The sequence below is a fragment of the Phocoena phocoena genome, chromosome 3 (genome assembly GCF_963924675.1).
Source record: "Phocoena phocoena chromosome 3, mPhoPho1.1, whole genome shotgun sequence".
NCBI classification, from domain to species: Eukaryota; Metazoa; Chordata; class Mammalia; order Artiodactyla; family Phocoenidae; genus Phocoena; species Phocoena phocoena.
The window spans coordinates 116,508,002-116,525,169 of NC_089221.1; the positions used below are offsets into that span (position 1 = coordinate 116,508,002).

Consider the following 17,168-nt stretch of genomic DNA (forward strand, 5'->3'; position numbering starts at 1 on the left):
TTTTTTTTTTTGCGGTACGCGGGCCTCTCACTGCTGTGGCCTCTCCCGCTGCGGAGCGCAGGCCCCGGACACGCAGGCTCAGCAGCCATGGCTCATAGGCCCAGCTGCTCCGTGGCATGTGGGATCCCCCTGGGCCAGGGCTCGAACCCGTGTTCCCTGCGTCGGCAGGCGGACTCTCAACCACTGCGCCACCAGGGAAGCCCGAACCTGTGCTTTTTTTAATATATAAATTTATTTTTGGCTGCATTGGGTCTTCATTGCTGCGCACAGGCTTTCTCTAGTTGCAGCGAGCGGGGGCTACTCTTCGTTGCGGTGTGCAGGCTTCTCATTGCTGTGGCTTCTCTTGTTGCGAAACACCGGCTCTAGGCGCGAGGGCTTCAGTAGTTGCAGCACGCGGGCTCAGTAGTTGTGGCTTGTGGGCTCTAGAGTGCAGGCTCAGTAGTTGTGGCGCATGGGCTTAGTTGCTCTGCAGTATGTGGGATCTTCCCAGACCAGGGCTCAAACCCATGTTCCCTGCATTGGCAGGCAGATTCTTAACCACTGTGCCACCAGGGAAGTCCCTGGAGTGAGTTTTAATTATAAAGGTTACCTTTTTTTTTTTTGACAGTAACTGGGAGATTTGAGAGTTGAGATTCCACCAGCTGTGGTAACTCCGTTTAATGCAGATGCAACCTGGCATCCCTACGACTGCCCTGAGTAATCCACAGTCCTATATTTTGTGCACTGTGACAGTTAACGTTACTGTGGGTACTTTAATTTCTAAATTTCCTAATTTGCATTTAAATGAACCATTCTAACACTGCATTAACTTAACCTTGCTGTTTAAAAAAAAAATTGGCATTTAGTAGCTAGGTGCAGATATTCTAAAGCTTTGGAGCAGACAGATTTTAAGAATAATGTGGCCATTCTGTTGTAAATGAACATTTAATATTTTTGGAGAAGGTATATAGCTCTTTGCACAAATGAGACAGTTTGCCAACAATCAGCCTCCTTGGTTCTGATGGAACTATGCTTTTATTTTCTGCTTGTTGCTTCTCCATTTCTCTTTCTGTCATGAATATTGCTAGTCACATGCCTACCGTCTCTGCCCCTGTCTGAATTTATAGTGAACTTTTGCTTTATAGCCAGGATTGCTATTTATAAGGTAATGAAGACTGAGTAACTACAGTTTAACTTTTTATTTCATTCCACTAAGCGTGATCCCTCCTGGAAAAACCTAAGGTTGCTGTAATTCATTAAGGTTGGCTGGCTCTAGTAGGTTTTGTAATAGGTCTTGTGAAGGAGTGATCTGTAAGTTAATTGGAAAACTAGAAATTGCCAAGAGTTTAAAAGTTATTTGTTTAGTTACTTTAAACAATGTCATTAATTGTAGAGAAGCAGAAGCTATGACTAAGATTGAAGCAGGAACTTTGTCTTGGTTGGCTTGTAAATATTTCAAAATCAGATTGCATAAATTTAATTCAACTAATACTGTGTCTGCTCTGCATAAAGCATCTTTGCATAAAGTACCTTGCTAGCAACTTAAGGCATATAAAGAAACATAAGCATAGTTATCACATTAAAACTTAAAATACAGGTAGGAATACCACAGGCTAAACCTGGGAAAAATCAATTATGTTTAATGAAACACTTCAGAGACTACTGAGAGACCATTTAAATGAAGGGAATACTAGAATTTCAGAGCTGGAAGGATATGGAGCTTAGAATTCAACCCCTTTCATTTTATAGATGAGGAAACTGAGGATCCAGAAAGGTGAGGTCACTTGTCCAAGGTCAGAGAATAAATAAATGACGAAGCTGGGTCCGGGAGCCATGTTCTTTCCAGAGAATGTATTTTCATTAGATTTTATTTATTTTTAAAATTCTTTTTTAAACTTTGAAGAGGTCAGTATTCTTTTTTTAAAAAATTTATTTATTTAATTTATTTTTGGCTGCGTTGGGTCTTTGTTGCTACACGTGGGCTTTCTCTAGTTGCGGTGAGTGGGGGCTAGTCTTCCTTGCAGTGCACGGGCTTCTCATTGCAGTGGCTTCTGCTGTTGTGGAGCACAGGCTCAGGCACATGGGCTTCAGCAGTTGTGGCTCGTGGGCTGTAGAGCGCAGGCTCAGTAGTTGTGGCGCACGGGCTTAGTTGCTCTGCGGCATGTGGGATCTTCCCAGACCAGGGCTGGAACCCGTGTCCCCTGCATTGGCAGGCGGATTCTTAACCACTGCGCCATGAGGGAAGCCCTTCATTAGATTTTTAAATGTTCTACCTCTGCTGTTTGAAATCCTTGTAGGGTTGGGGTCACCAAAAGCATAACTTGATTCTGTAGTATAGTTTAATAACATTTGGTGTCACTCTTGGAGGGGCCTTTGATTAAAGAAGCCTCACAAGGCGGTCTGCTTCCATCATGGTTATTGAAAGACTTGCAAACACACTGAATGGGTTCTCAGTTTTCAAGTGTCAGTATATTTCAAGTTTCTCAATGGAAGTGAGTGATTGAGTCCTTTGCCTTAACACCTCCCTCCTCAGAGATAGTACTTAAGAGGATGTGGAGTTCTGGGATGTGGAATCAATCAGAAAGGACTTCAGGGGAGAATCTTGTTTAGTGATTGCAAAGTGGTGACCAACAGGGCAAACATAGTACTCAGATATGAGTGTTTGTCCCATACAGTGGTAAAATCTTTTGGAACAAGTTTCTAACATTAAAGTTGGGAGATTTAATGTAAAAATCTGCAAGTTTGGATCTCTTAAAAAATCGAATGATCTGCTAACCAGAGGTGTGCATGATAAAGATTGCCTGGAGCTCATGGGAAGCTGGGCACATGCTTTTCCCATTTACCGGTCCCTAGTGGGTCTCCCCAGACCCAGAGAGGTCAGGGTCATTTGCAGTTCATTAGTGTGCTTACACTCTGCCTTCTTTTCCAGTTAATAAGAAAGTGAAATTATTTTGTAATTGGGAAAACAAAAGACCAAAAAGACTTTTTTTGATAATTTAAAATTTATTATCAATCAACGTGTGTACAGATCATCAGGGGACTCTTGTTCTTTCTCTAAGGCAGTCCTAATTTTTCTCCAAGTGTCTGAAGCCTTTTTCCCCGTTACTGGACTGGTCCAGTCTTCCCAGGCTCACCTTGGGCAGCTTGCTCCCTCTTTGAGTTATCTCCAAACAGCTTTTCTTCTCCTTGGCAGCTTCCCTGTGGCTTGAGACCTTGTCTCTCTCTCTCTCAGCTCAGGACTCTCATCCTTTCCAGTTTTGCTCATTGGGCCTGAGCAATGGATTCTAAAACCATAAGAATGCGTGTGTATGGTGTTTGGATCTTGTTTGCTGGTTTTCAAAAGTAATCAAGTCCTCAGGCCAGGTGCCTTTCCTCAGGCAGGGGTTGGGCTAAGTGCTTTTCCCTGAACTCCTTTCAAGAAGGCTTTTTATTTCAAGAAAAAAATGAAAAGGTGTATTTCTTTGGGAAAGTGAATTGTTGTATGTTGTACTTGTTTAATAATTAAAATCCAAATGTGACCACATGTCTTCTTGCAGCTAACTTCATTTAAGTTGTCTTTTGACTCCTTCCCTCTGCAACCTTTGAAAGATTTTCTGTTCTGTGTTGATACAGTGGCTGGAATGCTAGGATACAGAAATGTGGGATCCATGGGGAAAAATCATTCCTTCTGAAATGTCTTATCTTTGACATTTGATGACATTTGCTTGAGCTGTTGTCAGTCCTGTAGCAATCTAAAGGACTCCCATCTCCTAGGGTTTGCTGACTTGGGCTGATGTTTAGTGGGCAAATAACCTTTAAAAACCAAAGTATAGGCTTGACATAATATGAGTGTAGAGAGCAAGTTTGCCCACTTGAAATGAAACAAATTCCCTGGAAATGGGCATTTTGTGTTACCAGATTAAGCAAATCCACATTCCTTTCGGCAGTCCATCTTCAGCGATTCTAGAATTTTTAGATGATGCCTCCAGTAATATTTTCAGCTATATCTAAAGGAGTCTACCTATTTGTGCCTCAAGCGTGCATTTATGGGAGAGGATACAAACATATTTTTTATAGTAAAGTTGTTAGGAGTGTACTGGTCACAGACATGCGCAGTTCTACCTTGTCCTGGTCATTATTCAAATATAGGATTTAGATGTCTGATGTTGCTTTCTGTAGAGGGTTTAGAACTGTGCTGTCCGATAAGGTAGTCACTGGTGGCTACTTGACAGTAATTAAAATGAAATAAAATAAAGATAATCAATTCTCAGCTACACTAGCCACATTTCAAGACATCTCTCTCTCTCTCCTCTCCCCTCCCCCCTTGTTCTCTCCCTCTCCTCCTCCCTTCTCTTCTCTCCTTCTACCCCTCCCTTTCTCCATACTGTCTCTCATTTTCCCCTTCAATTTCCCTCTGTTCCTTGTCTTTCTCCTCTCTTCCTTCTTTTCTTCTCCTTCCCACTCTTCCTCCCACTTTCCGTTCTTCTCTGTATATATGCATATATTTAATACATTAGTTTTTTCTAAACCGTATGAGAGTAAGTTGCAGACATCATTCCCATTACATGTCACAAGGACATAGCTACAATATAATGATGGGAATTTGAAAAGTTAACATTGATACATTACTATTTATTATCTATTTCAGAGTCCCTGATCAAATTTTATCAGTTGTCTCAATTTTTTTTCCTCCTAATACAATTTTCAGTCCAGAATGACTGCATTTAGTTTTCATGTCTTTTTTAGCCTCTTTTAATTTGGAAGAATTTCTCAGCCTATCTTTGTTTTTCCTACCTTGACATTTTTGAAGACTGTAGCTAGTTATTCTGTAGAATATCCATCACTTTGAGTTTGTCTGATGTTTCCTCATGACAAGATTGAGGTTAGATAATATTGGTAGGAAATACCACAGAAGGTGATGCTGTATCCTTCTCAGTGCATTGTACCAGGGGGTACATGATGTCCATTTGTCCCATTATTAGGGATGTTAATTTTTGTCACTTGGCTAAGGTGGTGTTTGCCGGGTTTCTGTACTACAGAGTTATATTTCCCCTCTTGGTAGTCAGTAATCTGTTGGGAGTTACTATGAGACTATGTAAGTACTCAGTTTCTTAGTAAACTTTTCATCTGTTTGCTTTAGCATTCTTTGATAATTCTTGCCTGAATATTATTATGATGTTTCATAAATGGTGATTTTTCTAAATATGTTATTCCTTCCCTATTGGTTGGTTAATTTCCTATTACAGAGGAACTTTTCTTCTCTTTTGTTCATGTTAGCGTGGACTCATTCAGCGGATCACAGTCTGTTTAGTTTAATGTTCACAAAAGCCATCTAAAGATAATGATAGTCTTTTTTCTTTATTATTATTTTAATAAATGTATTTATTTATTTATTTTTGGCTGCGTTGGGCCTTCATTGCTGCACGCGGGCTTTCTCTGGTTGCGGTGAGCAGGGCTGCTCTTTGTTGTGGTGTGCAGGCTTCTCATTGCAGTGGCTTCTCTTGTTGCGGAGCACAGGCTCGAGGTGCACAGGCTTCAGTAGTTGTGACATGCAGCCTCAGTAGCTGTGGCGCATGGGCTTAGTTGCTCCGCGGCATGTGGTATCTTCCCGGACCAGGGCTCAAACCCGTGGCCCCTGCATTGGCAGGAGGATTCTTAGCCCCTGCGCCACCAGGGAAGACCCCTATTATTATTATTATTTTTCTTTTCTTTATTTTTTTGGCTGCATCGGGTCTTAATTGCAGCACATTGGATCTTTGTTGAGGCATGCGGGATCTTTCGTTGCGGCTCGCGGGCTTCTCTCTAGTTGTGGTGCATGGGCTCCAGAGCATGTGGGCTCTGTAGTTTGTGGCACTCAGGCTCTCTAGTTGAGATGTGAGAGCTCAGTAGTTGTGGCGTGCAGGCTTAGTTGCCCCATGGCATGTGGGATCTTAGTTCCCCGACCAGGGGTCGAACCTGTGTCCCCTGCATTGGAAGGTGGATTCTTTACCACTGGACCACCAGGGAAGTCCCTGATAGTCTTTTTCTAAAAAGTAAATGATAGTTTTATTTTATAAATGAGGAAACAAGTTCAAAGTGATTAAGTGATGGTCAAGCCTGCCTTTTGATTATATTGTCCTCCTTACAATTTGTAAAATAAAGATTGTACTTTTTTTCATTACAAAAATAACTTCTAAATACCTGTCATTTTATAAAAATCATAAAATACAATTATAAAAAAGAATGTTAAAACCACTCATAATCCCCAAATCTTAGAGGTAACATCATTGTTAATATTTTGGTTTATATATCCCCCTGCAGTTATACTTCATATTGTTTTCAAAATCCCCTTTCCGTCTTCAGTAGTATGTATTTTGAACATTTTCTCGTAAACCTCTGCATTTTCCCCATTTTTAAAATGAGAAATTTCAGATATACACACCCAGCCACACACGTCTTCCATCTAATTTAACATTTATGAATATTTTTTCATAATTCCTTGGTCTCTCTGTGTATGTATTTTTACTTTCGCTGAATTTGAAAGTTGCAATCATCTTGACATTTCACCCCTAGATATTTCAACATGCATCTCCTAAAAATAGTCCTTTTTCTATATAGCCACAATTCATTATCACACCTATGAAATTGAGCAGTAATTCCATAATATAAATATTAAAAATTCACCAATTTCCCTGCAAATGTCTTCTTAATAGCTTTTTGTTTCAAACTGGGATCCAAACAAGATACATGTGTTGCATTAGATTCTTATGTCTCCTGAGCCTTTTAGTCTGAAATATTCCCCACACCCCCCCATGTTGACTTTCTGACAAGTTAATGTCCTGTTGTCTTGTGGGATGCCTTACATTCTGGATTTGTCTGTTACCTCATGGTGTTGTTTAACATGCATGTGTATCCCCTATAAACTTCTGTACTTCATATAAACTTGCAATACAGTCGAGGTTAGGGTTTCTTAACCTGCATTGAATTTGAATTGGAAAAATTTTGTCTTTGTTGTTAATATTAATAGGAATTTAGCATTTCCTTCTTTTATTAACAATAGAAAACCAACTCCACTTTTCAGTTGAACCTCAAACTTTGTCCCACTAGTAGGAATCTCAGTGCTTTTCATATATGTAGCAATTGTAATGTATCTTGAAAAAGTGCGTGTTCATTATTACTTTGAAGTAGTTATCAGACTTCTTGACTTTTTTTTTTTTTTAATTTATTTTTGGCTGTTGGGTCTTTGTTTCTGTTGCGGCGAGCGGGGGCTACTCTTTGTTGCAGTGCACGGGCTTCTCATTGTGGTGGCTTCTCTTGTTGCGGAGCACCGGCTCTAGGCATGCAGGCTTCAGTAGTTGTGGCACACAGGCTTAGTTGCTCCACGGCATGTGGGATCTTCCTGGACCAGGGCTCAAACCTGTGTCCCCTGCATTGGCAGGCAGATTCTTAACTACTGCACTGCCAGGGAAGTCCCTTGACATCTTATTTAATATGTTAATAAAGAGCATATATATTACTGCATGGCACATTTGTAAAGTATTTTTATAACTAAATTTCAATATATGTGTTTCTTTGGTAATCCTTTTTTTTTTTGTGGTATGCGGGCCTCTCACTGTTGTGGCCTCTCCCGTTGCGGAGCACAGGCTCCAGACGCTCAGGCTCAGCGGCCATGGCTCATGGGCCTTCCGGACCGGGGCACGAACCTGTGTCCCCTGCATCGGCAGGCGGACTCTCAACCACTGTGCCACCAGGGAAGCCCCCTTGGCGGTAATCCTTTGAATTATATTTCACGCATTTCAAAAAAGTTCTGAGAAAGGGTCTATAGCTACCCTGTGCAGTACTGAAGCCACTAGCCACATGTGGCTATTGAGCCCTTGAAGTGTGGCTTGTTTGAATTTAAATGTGCCTTAAGTGTAGAACACATCCCAGATTTCCAATACTTAGTACTTATGTAAACATCTCTAATTAGAAAAAACTGATTACATAACGAAATGATAATATTTTAGATATACTGTTTTAAATAAAATATATTATTGAAATTAATTTCATCAGTTTCTTTTTACTTTTTTAACACGGCTACTAGAAAAATTTAAATTACATAGGTGGCTTGTATTATATTTCTATTGGACAACATTAGTCTATAGACTTTACTAGACTGCTAAAGGGATCCGTACATTGAAAAAGGCTTAGAATCCCTGTGCAGAGGCTTCATTAGACTCAGGTTAAACATTTAATTTTAATTTTGCTGTTGCACAGATAATTTTGCTCAGTTTATAGTAATACAGAGGCTCTTGAAAAACATTTAAAACTTTTTTTTCATTAAGAGTACTTTTTAGGAAACGTAGGGCACTTCATATTTCATTGGGTTAGGCATATACTATCAGAGTTGCATTATTAGCAATACTAAGTTTAGTTATTTAAGGGGATGATTATTAGATCCCAACACTGTAAAGGTGTATCCTCCCTGCTTTGTAATTAATAAGTAGCCTGTTCAGGTGGTACTTCGGCACCTTACAAATACCCTGTTCCCCAATAGCCTATCACCTAATGGTGTTAACATTCATTGATAATCCGTGTTTGAATCAGTTATCCCACTGGGGTTTACAAAATGGTCATTTTCTAATTCTATTCTATATTTATGGTACAGAAATTCTCTTCCCACCCCCTTTCTTTTTTTTTTTTTTTTTTTTTTTGCAGTACGCGGGCTTCTCACTGTTGTGGCCTCTCCCATTGCGGAGCACAGGCTCCGGACGCGCAGGCTCAGCAGCCATGGCTCACGGGCCCAGCCGCTCCGCGGCATGTGGGATCTTCCCAGACCGGGGCACGAACCCGCGTCCCCTGCATCGGCAGGCGGACTCTCAACCACTGCGCCACCAGGGAAGCCCCCCACCCCCTTTCTTTTGAGGATCCCTGTGGTCGTAGGATAGCTATCTAATAGGCAGTTACAGTTATTCTTCTTGATACTCAACTTGTGAATTTAGCCAATGGAGCCCTTGGTTCTAGTATCTTTTTGATATGATCTTGTTAGTCTTTGTGTCTTTCCTTGCTTTCTGCGCAATAGGTTATATCAGACCTTTAATAAGCCTTTTTTTTTTTTTTAAAGGAAATAGTATTTAATAGAAATAAAGACCTGGGCAGTGAGAACACTAATTTTTGTTTTTTCTGAATTTTGTCAGTATAGTTTTTAAAGAGTAGCACAGTATCCCCTTGTGTGGTTGGTTGTGTGATTTATTCAGTGATCTGTTTGAAATTTAGGTAGTTTCCAGTTTTTAATGACTGTATACAGTGCTGATGTGAACATCATTGTATCCAAGTTTTTACATGTACCTTAATTTTTCCTTTAGAATAAAATTTGAGAGGTAGAATTTCTTGTTCACAAAAATGCACCCTAAAAGGTTTTATATTTCTATGAACAGTTTGTTGTCTGGAGAGTTTTAGTGTTTACTTCAGCTACATGTCTCACCTGGTTTTCTGGTTTTTCTTTAATCTTTGAGGCACTACTTTTAGAAGCAAACACCAGCTGCTTGGTATTTGGCTGAAGTCTTTTTCCCTTAGTCTTAAAGCCTCTGTCTAATGGAGGTTTACCTTGACACTGATACAGTGATATTTGACTAAGTGTGACTTGAAATTTCTTCTGGCTACAAGTGATAATAGCTGTAGGTGCAGAGGGCAGTAGGCTTAAGCATTATGTTTTAATATAGTAAGAGAAGATATTCTCTAAGAATCCATCAAACAGTGAAGTGAGGTTTACCTTTTAGATAATAGTTTACTATAAATATTTTGGAATAAGAAAAACCAGAATCTTCTGTATTAGTCTTCTTTCACTTTAGCTTTTCATCCTAATTCTAAGTCAGTGTGGAAAAACTCGAGGTAGAAGTGTCTTGGTGCCAGAGAAGCCAAAAGGGAAAAGCTCTGTGTTTGGGAATGCCCTCTTACAGTAGCCCTAATGTTTGTAAACTCGAAATCTTAAGTGTAAGAGGTTGTAAGAATTATGGGCCCTCATGTGCAGGCTGGTAAGAATTTTTTTCATCTTGTGATTGTAGCTTTCCTGGTATAAAAGTCCTTAAGTAGGAGAAGACTTGTTATATGTTTCACGTTTGTGTTTGATACTTGCCTGACCTTGTCTCTTTCTCTTTCAGAAATGACTGCTGTCCACGCAGGCAACATAAACTTCAAATGGGACCCCAAAAGTCTAGAGATCAGGACTCTGGCAGTTGAAAGACTGTTGGAGCCTCTTGTTACCCAGGTAAGAATCTGCAAACAAATACGTAGTTGTTGTAACATGATTCCATAGCAATAGGCCCAGGTAATAAACACAGGGCAAGGTTATTTAGTTCAAAGCCTTAATTTGAGTGGTTGAGTTTAGGCTGATAGTAATGAGACAGTTTGGCTCCGCTAATAGTTAAATATTGATGTGTGGATTCATTTAGCCCTTTAGAAACACATTTGCTGCCATTTTTTCAGTCTTACTGGCAGTAATAGGGGCTAGTGTATGTAGTACAACTAATACTTAAAAGTATTTCAAAAAAAGATAGGATGCGGAGCCTTGACTGTTAAGCTTCTCCACCCTGCTTAACACACCTTTTGTTGTCTAGGATTGATTAACAGGTCATTTAACTTGAGGGTGTAGGTTTGGTATGTTTTGTTACAAGTACACATATCACAGTGTGATGACATTTCATTAACTGTTAGCAACTAGCTATGCACTTTTAGTGTTTTGGCACATTTTACTCCTGTGTGTGTGTGTGTGTGTGTGTGTGTGTGTGTGTGTGAGAGAGAGAGAGAGAGAGAGAGACAGACAGACAGACAGACAGATACTGTGTGAGCATGAAAATGAGATGTAATGGCATGTGCTATCTTTTTAAAAAACTCCATTCTAGCTCATAAATATAAACTAGTATTATAAGTAAGTAAGTAGGAGTGGGTGGTAATACTCGAGAATATTTACTTTCTTGGAGCCCATCTACTGCAGCTCTCAGGTCTTCTGTGGACCGCGTTACACTAATAGATGTTCAGTCATCTTCAGCCTATACAGGTCATCATTATTATATGTGTTAATGATGGTTAATGTCTGGGACTTAAAACATCACAGTAGGCTGCTTTGGGCAATTGTTCCTTTCTTTATTAAGGGCCTTTCCTAATTAATTGCGATTTGTGTGAATACACTGAAAAGATTTCAGAAGCAAGTTATCTTAAAACATTTTGCACAGGTTGAAAACATGGAAAAATGTGACCTCCAGGCAGATCTAATAAATTCATTGTTAACCTCTTTCTAACCTTCTTGATGACATGCAGTAGAGACGTAACTTGTTTGTTACCAGTTTTTAATTTGTAAAATGAAGTTTAAAAACCTAATGATCACGTTTGAAGAATTAAAATATTCATTATATTTCTTAGCTTACACATTGAGATAGCTAAATTATTTTGGAAACTAAATAGAGTATCATTCCTGAATATCTTAAATATGGAGAGAGTTGTATGTTATTTGTTAATGCTTAGTGGAATCTCATAAGTGTGATGTTTCATTTTATTATGAATAATTTATTCTTGCTACCTTTAAAGATGTTAGTCTTTCTGTTTTTTTTAAAATTTTAATTGACTACAGTTTAATTTTCAAAAATGAAACTTTTAGGTTACAACCCTGGTAAACACCAATAGCAAGGGGCCCTCTAATAAGAAGAGAGGTCGTTCTAAGAAGGCCCATGTTTTGGCTGCATCTGTTGAACAGGCAACTGAGAATTTCTTGGAGAAGGGGGATAAAATTGCAAAGGAGAGTCAGTTTCTCAAGGAGGAGCTTGTGGCTGCTGTAGAAGATGTTCGAAAACAAGGTAGGTCAATATTGCTTTTTATATATAGAGAGGCAGGCCTTTCTAGAAAAATAATCCTTAAAGGTGACTTTTTGTGGTCAGTATTTTCATTCTTATATGCTTGCCAGTTGCTCAGGTAACTATGAATATTCACTTAGTGGAGATGTATTAAGTTGTACTGGCTTAAGCTTTAATCAGGAGAGATTAACAAAGGAACGTCTTTTTTGGAGACTCTGAATCCAGTTCCCTTGGGTGTTCCAAATAATAGTTGAGTCTTAGAAATGTTATAACACAATTTGATAGGAAATAAATGGGGCAGAAGTTTATATTTTATCCTATGTAATATCTCTTAGTTTGTGCTGAAGATGTAAGGGTGATAAAATGGAAAAATGTCCAGCCATTCTTTTCAGAAAGCACTAGAAACTGCTTCATTCTGTCAGACTGGTATGTAAAATCAGCCATGCATATTTGCACTGGCTTGAGTTTAAAATAATTTAAATGGAGCTTAAGGGAAACATTATTTTTGGAAACTCAGAAGTAGTAAAAAGTGAAATTGTAACCCACAGCTTATCAGTAGTTACTATTAGAAAAACTCATCGCTGTGATGTAATCACAATATAAGAGGACTTTATTAAAAAATTTTATATTGGAATATGGTTGATTAACAATGTTGTATTAGTTTCAGGTGTACAGTAAAGTGATTCGGTTATACATATACATGTATCTATTCTTTTTCAAATTCTTTTCCCATTTAGGTTATTACAGAATATTAAACAGAGTTCCCTGTACTATACAGTAGGTCCTTGTTGGTTATCTAGATAAGAGGACTTTAAATCTGGACAATCAACTTCTTGAAACCTGCAGTTTTGTGTTAAACTTCTGGTCCAGCAGGAGGACTTCAACAAAGACATAGGTTTTTTTATGGCTGTTGGATATCATCTAAGGTGAACTGACCTCCTGCTCTGTGCATGTGCTTTACTGGCTCTTGGGAGAACCTCAGTGGCTCTCTGATGGCTGACAGCAATGTACAAAGTCCATTGGAATCTTAAGTCAAATTCATCCCTGTGACAGTACCCAAAAAGAGCAGTGCATTCAGTGGAGATGCTATCTCCCATTGTTCTGAGTTTGTGAATAAATATTTTAATACTGCAAATGATGAGATTACTTAAGTTCCGTAATACTAGCTAGGTGGACGTGTTAGTTTTCTCTGGCTGCCATAATAAATTACTATAAACTTGGTAGCTTAGAGCAACAGAAATTTTTTTTTTGAAGTTCTGAAATCAAGGCGTCAGCAGGGTTGATTCTTTCTTGGGGCCTCAGATGAAGAATCTGTTCCATGTTCTTTCCTGGCTCCTGGTTGTTGCTGGCAATCCTTGGCATTCGTTGGCTTATAGACACATCACTCCAATATCTGGCTCTTTTTGTCACATGGTATTTATTCTCCATGTATCTCTGTGTTGCAAAGTTACCTCTTATAAGGACATTAGTCACTGATTTAGGGTCCACCCAGTGTGACCTCATCTTAATTTGGTTATATCTGCAAAGACCCTATATCTAAATAAGGCCGCATTCACAGGTTCTGGGTGGACTTGAATTTTGGCAGGACACTATCAACTTAGTAGAGTGGGTTTTTAATGAATTTATTTTAAAGTGGTTTAATTTTCCAATTCAGGACCATTTTTGAGCTTCCTATTGAGGATATCAGGACGGCTGTTACTTCATTGACCTCAGAAAGTTTTGTTTCCTAGGCCTTCTTGCCTCCTCTAATGAAACTCAAAATCTTAACAGGTGAATTTGGTCAAGTGTTCATTGTCTAGTGACTTAAGACATTTATTTTCAAAATAAAGCTTAATTATTGCAAGTAGCTTTTTTCCCCACTGTATATGTTCCTTGTTTCAGAAGTTACTCTGATACAAATCTGTAGCAATCATGGTATAATACACTCTCCCCAAGCACCCCCCTATTATGAATGCATATCTAAATTTCTGTTTCTTTGTGTTTTTTTGTTTATATCTGAGAAAATCTTTTATGTGGCTCTGAATCATAAATACTTGTTCGTCCCAGTCCAGCTTTGTAATTATTTTTGATCTATTCATGATTTAGTCACCATAATTTTCCTTCTCCTTGCAGGAAGACAAAACAAAACAAAAGTAAAACTAAAGCAAATATATAACTGCCTGTCATCATCGTTACTGTATCAGATGTGAAAAGCTGAAGTGCCTTGCCTTTTTTCTGTTGGCTTACTTTTTTCTTTGGTGATTGTTAACAAATGGTGATGCAGCCTCTCTCCTATCATAAGTAGAAAATATGTGGTATGAAAATGGTTAAGCACAGATTCTTTTTAGTCAACCAAACCTTGTTGGTTTGTTGTTGAAGCTGTTTACTCATCATTTGAAACCCTGAAGTGATGTTAATATATCTGCAGATTCTTTGACACCTCTCTGTTTAAAAAGTGGCGTCTAACTTTGATCCTCTTGAATGTGTGTTGTACTTAGAGACTCTTTGTTCTATAAAGAATAGAATGTGATGTGGAAGTTATACTATTTACTTTCGAAGCAAAGTCATAAAAAGAGTGTTGTATCCTCTTATCTCTTTCTCGTGGGTTATTCACTCTGGGGAAGCTGGCTGCTATGTTACAAGGACACTCAGGAGGTCTTGTGGAAAGGAACTGATGTCTCTTGTACCAAATTGCCAAGCATGTAAGTAAGCTGCCTTGGAAGCATATCCCCCAGCTACAGTCAAGTTTCAGGTGATGGCAGCCCCAATCAACCCTGAATTCCTGACCCACAGAAAACTTGGGGAGATAATATTTATTTTAAGCAACCAAACTTTGGGGTAATTTATTGGGTAGGGAAAGATAATTCATGCAAAAACCTTTCCCAGGCCCGCTTTCAGTCGTTCTGAGCACTTATGCAAAACTCTGACCTAACTGCTCTGAATTTTACTGGCATATAAAACGTAGAGTAATTATGATTTATCTAGCGCTCCATAGCAGATTGACTTATTAAGTAGAGTTAGAATCCTTTGCATTTCAAGTCTGTTGCTTATCCACTGGAACACTTAATTGCTAAAGGATGTATATTTATTTATTTTTGGCTGCTTTGGGTCTTTGTTGCTGGGCATGGGCTTTCTCTAGTTGTGGTGAGCAGGGCTACTCTTCATTGTGGCGCGCGGGCTTCTCATTGCAGTGGCTTCTCTTGTTGCAGAGCGTGGGCTCTAGGTGCATGCACTTCATTAGTTGTGGCACGCGGGCTCAGTAGTTGTGGCTCACGGGCTCTAGAGTGCACTCAGTAGTTGTGGTGCACAGGCTTAGTTGATCTGCGGCATGTGGGATCCTCCTGGACCGGGACTCGAACCGTGTCCCCTGCACTGGCAGGCGGATTCCTAACCACTGCAACACCAGAGAAGTCCCTAAAGGATGTATAAAAAGATTATTTTGTTCCAAATCAATGTGGGCTACTTTTGCCTAGTACAAGTTGGCTTTTTTTTGGGGGGGGGGTAACGTTCAAGTAGTAAATATTTTAGACCTTATTGGCGATAAGGTCTTTCTTGACACTACTGAGTTCTGCAGTTGTGTTGGGAAAGCAGCTATTCAGTATATAAACAAATGGGCATGGCTGTATTCCAGGAAAACTTGTTTATAAGAACAGGGGGTTGGCCAGATTTGACCCACAGGCTGTAGTTAGCTGACCTCTGATCTAGGATTAAAGATATGAGCTTGCTGTTTTCAAATAAATAATTGATTTAGGTACTTATAATGCTTTTGAGCCAAAAATTGGACCTTCTATATCTTTGAGTTTGTACAAGTCCTGTGCTTTCTGTGCAGTCATAATTAATAACCAGAGACTTGAATGCATGTAGTTTTTCAGCATAACTTAATTTTCTTTTTGTATTTGCCCCTGATTACATGAATAATAAACACAAACATTTGTGAGTACACTAAAATGTTATCGTAACACTGTCAGTGGGTAAAACATTCACATACATAAATGCAGGGTCACTTTACCTCAAGACCAGGTGAATCTCCTGTGGTGGGTGGGAGCCAATTATCAATTGCATGGCCTCCAAACCCCTGTGATCTAGGGATTTCATTGTACTGGTAGTCAGCCCAAACTAGTTGTTAACTACCTTATATGGGCTGAGGCATACATGTGCCTCATAGAGATGTGCTTTTTTGGGACCCTGCCCACCCGCCATGTTCCCCTCCCTGATTAGGTCATTCTTACTTTATTTTTCTTCCTAGCTCTTAGCACAATGATAATTAAATATTTGGTTGTCTTCCCCTCTCTAGGCTCCAGCAGGGTAGGTTCTGTGCTGGCCTGGTGACTGTTCTGTGTGGCAGCTATCATGGTGCCTGTTCTATGATAGGCACTTAAATGTTTGAGGAAGGTAATTGACTATGTTCTCCAAGAATTATGTGAGAAAAGGCTCTTTCCAAAAATTAAGGTGAGTTTCCTCCCCACTGCCAAATGTAAATGCAGGGATACTAGTGGAGAATCTTACCTTAAAAAAAAAGAAATTGAGATATAATTCACTTAACATAAAATTCACCCTTTTAAAATGTATATGATTCAGTGGTTTTTAGTATATTCACAGAATTGTGCAGCTGTCACCATTATTTAATTCCAGAACATTTTCATCACCCCCAAAAGAAATCTCATACCCATTAGCATTCATTCCTTATACATATATTGATTTTTAAAAAAAATTTATTTAGGGCTTCCCTGGTGGCGCAGTGGCCTGCGTACCGCAAAAAAAAAAAAAAAAAAAAATTTATGTATTTTTGGTCGCGTTGGGTCTTCGTTACTGTGCGCGGCTTTCTCTAGTTGTGGTGAGTGGGGGCTACTCTTCGTTGTGGTGCGTGTGCTTCTCATTGCAGTGGCTTCTGTTGTTGCGGAGCACGGGCTCTAGGCACACGGGGTTCAGTAGTTGTGGCACGTGGGCTCCGTAGTTGTGGCTCGCGGGCTTAGTTGCTCCGTGGCATGTGGGATCTTCCTGGACCAGGGCTCGAACCCACGTCCCCTGCATTGACAGGCGGATTCTTAACCACTGTGCCACCAGGGAAGCCCATATATTGATGTATTTTAACAATACCTGGAAAAGAGTATTTGTGAGTCCTTGAATAGGGCTCTGATGAGAAAAAGAGGGCCCTTAGCTGATTAGGGGACATCCAAGGGACAGAGATGGGAAAGCCTAAATGAAACTTGTTTGAAAAGGGGGAGACATTAAAAAAGGAGGACCAGTGATGGTAAATTGGAGGTTGACTGATGAGGAATAGTTTCTACTAGAACAGGGTTTTTTAATCCATTAGTTACAATTCACAGTTAGATCTCAAAGGCCAAGAACAGAGACTTGCTGCTGCATCAGTGACTTCTTCCCTACAGCTCTTGGGCATTTCTGGGTGGAGGAGGGAGGAGAAGGCCC

General features: G+C 39.5%; 1 protein-coding gene across 5 annotated transcripts in view; it reads left to right on the forward strand.

The window, feature by feature from the left end:
- CTNNA1 (catenin alpha 1) overlaps nt 1-17,168 on the forward strand; it is a 171,538-nt gene that overhangs the window by 17,315 nt on the left and 137,055 nt on the right. For 3 of the 5 annotated variants that reach the window (XM_065874271.1, XM_065874273.1, XM_065874272.1), the window contains exons 1-2: nt 10,079-10,183; nt 11,570-11,765. In XM_065874271.1, coding sequence (XP_065730343.1) covers nt 10,079-10,183; nt 11,570-11,765 — 301 coding nt within the window. Of the gene's footprint in view, nt 1-10,076; nt 10,184-11,569; nt 11,766-17,168 lie in introns of those variants that run through there. The other 2 variants (XM_065874270.1, XM_065874274.1) reach the window with 2 other exon arrangements.